Source organism: Euleptes europaea, chromosome 1, assembly GCF_029931775.1.
Source record: "Euleptes europaea isolate rEulEur1 chromosome 1, rEulEur1.hap1, whole genome shotgun sequence".
NCBI classification, from domain to species: Eukaryota; Metazoa; Chordata; class Lepidosauria; order Squamata; family Sphaerodactylidae; genus Euleptes; species Euleptes europaea.
The window spans coordinates 7,792,042-7,797,510 of NC_079312.1; the positions used below are offsets into that span (position 1 = coordinate 7,792,042).

General features: G+C 44.6%; 1 protein-coding gene across 1 annotated transcript; it reads left to right on the plus strand.

Moving 5' to 3' along the window:
• Window positions 1-1,551: 1,551 nt before the first annotated feature.
• On the plus strand, window positions 1,552-4,883 carry LOC130480124 (zinc finger protein 345-like). The gene is made up of 2 exons (XM_056852590.1): window positions 1,552-1,618; window positions 3,160-4,883. The coding sequence occupies exons 1-2, from the start codon at window positions 1,552-1,554 to the stop codon at window positions 4,881-4,883; spliced, it is 1,791 nt and encodes a 596-aa protein (XP_056708568.1).
• Window positions 4,884-5,469: the final 586 nt, after the last annotated feature.

Here is a 5,469-nt window from a genome sequence, read left to right on the forward strand (position 1 = left end):
TGTTAGTCTGGAGTTTGTATTGGTAGCAATGTCTATTCCCTGACCTGGATAGGCCAGGTTAGCTCAGTCTTGTCAGGTCTTGGAAGCTAAGGAGAGTTGACCCTGGTGAGTACTTGGATGGGAGGCCATTCATCTACAGGGGGGGCAGGGACATCTCTTGCCTTGAAAACCCTACTGGGTTGTCATAAGTCAGCTGTGATTTGATGGCACTTTCCACCACCACCAGTATAGTCCACCGCCCTGTTCCGTGCGTTGAAATGCGTTCCAGAATTGTTCTGTTACAACATAGCCTTATCTCTTTATAAAAATGTCCTCCCATCTGCTGTGGAAGTGGTTGTCCCTGGACATATGTGGTCAGCCATGAGGTTTTCAGCCTGACCAATAGCATTTGTAGAATCCCAAACTCCCACTTTAACAGACATGACAATTGTGCATCCCCTTGAAATGGATTATGAATGTAATTGCCGTCTTTACAGTGTATTGGTTAGAACTGGCAATTGTATGTTTAGTCTGAAGAGGAGAAGACCGAGAGGTGATATGATAACCATCTTCAAGTACTTGAAGGGCTGTCACATAGAGGATGGTGCCAAGTTGTTTTCTGTTGCCCCAGAAGGTCAGACCAGAACCATCGGGTTGAAATTAAATGAAAAGAGGTTCCGTCTAGACATTAGGAAGAATTTTCTAACAGTTAGAGTGGTTCCGCAGTGGAACAGGCTTCCTCAGGAGGTGGTAAGCTCTCCTTCCCTGGAGGTTTTTAAGAAGAGGTCAGACGGCTATCTGTCAGCAATGCTGATTCTATGACCTTAGGCAGATCATGAGAGAGAGGGCATCTTGGCCATCTTCTGGGCATGGAGTGGAGGGTCAGTGGGGACATTGTGCAAGGGGTGGGACTAGATTACCCTGGTGGTCCCTTCCAACTCTATGATTCTGCGAAGCCTGCTGGGTGACCTTGGGCCAGTCACAGTTCCCACAGAACCCTCTCAGCCCCACCAACCTTACAAGGTGCCTGTTGTGAGGGAGAAGGGAAGGTGATTGTAAGCCACTTTGAAACTCCTTATGGTTGTGAAAAACGGTATGAAAACCAACTCTTCTTCCCCCTTTATAAGATAAACATAGAAATGGATGACGTGGGAATGCATGGCTCTTTTGTAGTAACTAGTTTATTTGTTTCCTCCAAAGCAATTCCCAAGCCTGGTCTCATCTCCTGGCTTCAGGAAAGTGAAGCACCATTTCCCCCAGACTCTGAAGATGAGGAGCAGTCGGCAGGTGGGTGCTTAGATGTGAGCTGGGCCCCTTGGTTGGCTGGGGATGGAGAGCAGCTAGATGTTTTGAATGGCCACAGTCCTTCAAGCTGGGAGCTCATGTACCCAGGGATGCCTCCCACAGTTCCACTGACCTTTCCTTCCTCATAAAATTTCACATGGTACGGGTAGGCTGAAACAGTCCCGTTCCTCTCAGCTATGATCTAGATTTGTGGGTCTTGGATCTTGACTTTGATTCCATCCGCCTGGAAATATCTCCCTATTCTGGGCTATCTACATTCCAGGAACAATGATGGAGTTTTCAGGATTTTGTCTTCTAGTTTGGTTGTGGCAAGAAGATTCATTGGGAGAAGATTGTACAAGCAGATGGATGGTGCAGGAGATCTAAACAGGGACATCAAACTATATTCCCTTTTTTACGTGGGTGGGTGTCCACTGTCAAGGAAATGATGAAAACCATTATAACCATAAAGAAGAATATATACACAATGATACACTTTTGAGTAGCAGTGTGTGTGAACAAGACCTTGGGGTATGGGTGGACTGAAAGCTTAATATGAGCAGCCAGTTTCATGAAGCAGCCAAAAAGACCAATGTGATCTTGGGGTTATCAACAGAGGCATAACATCCAAATCACAAGATGTCTTTTCTCTGCCCCTGCTCTATTCTGTCCACGTCTTTTTTGAAGTGAGGCCTCCAGAGCTACACACAGGACTCCAAATGTGGCCTGACCAATGCAGTGTACAGCGGAACTATAACATCTTGTGATTTGGATGTTACTCCCCTGTTGATACACCCCTAGACCACATTTGCCTTTTTTGCTGCTGCATCATACTAGCTGCTTATATTTAGCTTACAATCCAGCCGTACCCCAAAATCTTATTTGCACAGACTGCGACTCAGAAGTGTTTCCCGCAGCCAGTATGCATGCATTTTTATTTATTTCCCAGATGTAGAACTCTGCATGAATCCTTGCTGAATTGCATCTTGCTCTGATCTGCCCACTTTTCCAGTGTGTTCAGATTTGTAAATTTAATGAGTAATCCCTCCACCCCCTCATCCAGATCATATATAAAAAATATTGAAAAGTACCGGGCCCAGAACCGAGCCCTGTGGCACCTACTGAATAGTTCATTCAGATGAAATGCCACTGACAACTACTTTTTGGGTGCAATTCTCCAACCAGTTCCCCATCCACCTAACTATCTTAGAGTCCTAGATTTCTGCCCTCATATACCTACGCGTGGTGTCTCCTGTGGTGCTGAACTCCATTCTCAAAAATTCACGAAACCACTCATATGAAAGCCTTTATTCTAAATATATGTTGTACCTTTTATATTAAAATATTATTGAACTGTCACATCAGAAGCTGTTGGGGAGTGTTAAGAATATTTGCAGGGAGTCAGTAAACCAGGTGAAGAGAGCCAAAGCTGCCTGTGTCCCATGGCCAGTTTAGAAACCAAATTAAAACAGAGCAAATAACTTGGTCTGCATTCACTTTGCAAAAAGGTTAACTCTGTTATAACTCCAGATTATAGACTTACTTCCCCTTCTAATCAGAAAGCTTTGTTCCACCAGGTGGAACCAGAGCCATTGTGGTATGGTGTTTAAGAGCGAAGGACTGTAAATGGGAGAACCGGATTTGATTCCCCACTCCTCTACATGAGCGGCAAACTTTAATCTGGTGAACCGGGTTGGTTTTCCCACTCCTACATATGAAGCCTGCTGGGTGACCTTGGGCTAGTCACAGTTCTCTCAGAACTCTTTCAGCCTCACCTACCTCACAAGGTGCCTGTTGTGGGGAGAGGAAGGGAAGGAGATTGTACGTCGGTTTTATTCTCCTTCAAAGATAGAGAAAGTTGGCATATAAAAACCAACTCTTCTTCTTCTTCTTCAGGTAACAGGAAGGTTGACGAGAATTATAGAGAACGATGTGGGGTGTCTTTCGAAACAACCAGCCGTGAAGTGGAGGAAGAGCCTTCTGGGAATCAAGAAGAGTCAAGGAGGCAGCAGGAAAACAAAGAGGAGAAGTCAGGGAATCAGTCTTTAGTTTTACAGGCCAGTAGCTTGCTCAAAAAGCCAGTGCAAGAAAAAAAACACAAGGGAAAGAGGAAGAATGAACCTTCTGAAAGTGGAGAAATATTGAGATGCAAATCCAACTTTTCTTCCCATCAGAGGATCCCTACAGGGTATGAAACTTATAAATGTTCTGAATGTGGTAAAGGGTTCAGTAGGCTCGTCAGCCTCACTTCTCATAAGAGAATCCATGTGAGTGAGGAACCATCTGAGAGTTCAGAGTGTGAAAACAGTTTTGGTCTGAGTGAAAGCCATACTTCCCATCAAAGAATCCACACAGGCCAAAAACCATGCCGATGCTCAGAGTGTAGGAAAAGGTTCAGGGGTAACACAATGTCTACTTGGCATCAGAGAATTCATTCAGAGGGAAAACAATATAAATGCTTGGAATGTGGAAAGCTCTTCCGCCAGCGAGCACACTTCACTGAGCATAAGAGAATCCACTCCAAAGAGAAACCATATAAATGCTTGGAGTGTGGAAAGAACTTTACTCACAAACAAGGACTCACTTCCCATCAGAAAATCCACACAAAGGAGAAGCCATATGTGTGCTTGCAGTGTGGGAAAACCTTCCGTTGGAGTTCAGGCCTCACTTCCCATCAAAGAATCCACACAAAGGAGAAGCCATATGTGTGCTTAAAGTGTGGGAAAACCTTCCGTTGGAGCACAGCCCTCACTTACCATCAAAGAATCCACACAAAGGAGAAGCCATATATGTGCTTGAAGTGTGGGAAAACCTTCCATACGAGCTCACCCCTCACTTCACATATGAGAATCCACACAAAGGATAAGCCATGTGTGTGCTTGGAGTGTGGGAAAACCTTCCGTTTGAGCTCATCCCTCACTTCACATCTGAGAATCCACTCAGGGGAGAAACCGTACCAGTGCACAGTATGTGGGAAATACTTCAGTCAGAGTGCACACCTTACTTCGCACCGAAGAATCCATTCTGGAGAGAAACCCTATCAATGCCAGAAGTGTGGAAAAGGCTTCAGTCAGAGTTCACACCTGAAAGTACACCTAAGAATCCACACGGGAGAGAAGCCATATAAATGCTTTGAATGTGGAAAGAGTTTCACTTGCAGCCATTACCTTAAAGGACACAAAAGAATCCACACAGGGGAGAAACCATATAAATGCCTGGACTGTGGGAAAAGCTTCAATCAGCCCTCAAGCCTTAAGGTACATCAAAGAATCCACACAGGGGAGAAGCCGTATAAATGCATGGAATGTGGGAGAAGCTTCAGTCGAAGCTCAACCCTTACTATGCATCAAACAGTTCACACAGGAGAGAAGCCGTATAAATGCATGGAATGTGGGACAAGCTTCAGTCGGAGCTTAACCCTTACTATGCATCAAAGAATCCACACAGGGGAGAAGCCATATAAATGCATGGATTGTGGGGAAAGTTTCAATCAGCCCTCAAGCCTTAAGGTACATCAAAGAATCCACACAGGGGAGAAGCTGCATAGATGCATGGAATGTGGAAAGCGTTTTGGCAGCCGTTCACAACTTAAATTGCACAAGAGAACTCACATGGGATAAACTGTTAAATGCCTGCAGTGTGGAAAGGACTTCACCAGTGGTTCACAGCTTGGGCTGCCCAGTCGCTTCTACCTCATGGCGACCCTATAAATCATTGTCCTCCAAAATGTCCTATCCTTAACAGCCTTCTCAGGTCTTGTAAATTGAGGGTCATGGCTTCCTTTATAGAGTCAATCCATCTCTTGTTGGGTCTTCCTCTTTTCCTGCTGCCTTCATCTTTTCCTAGCATGATTGTCTTTTCCAGTGACTCCTGTCTTCTCATAATGTGACCAAAGTACGATAGCCTCAGTTTAGTCATTTTAACTTCTAGGGTCAGTTCAGGCTTGATTTGATCTATAACCCACTGATTTGTTTCTTTGAGGGTTTTTTTTTTTTTGCCAGTCCATGTTACACTCTCCTCCAACATCATGTTTCAAAGGAATCTTAATTTCTTCTTATCTGCTTTCTTCATTGTCCTGCTTTTACACCCATACACATGGGGAATAGTATGGCATGATCTTGGTTGCCAGTGACACATTCTTACAATTAAGAATCTTCTCTATCTCCTTCATGGTTGCCCTTCCCAGTCTCAATCTCCTTCTGATGA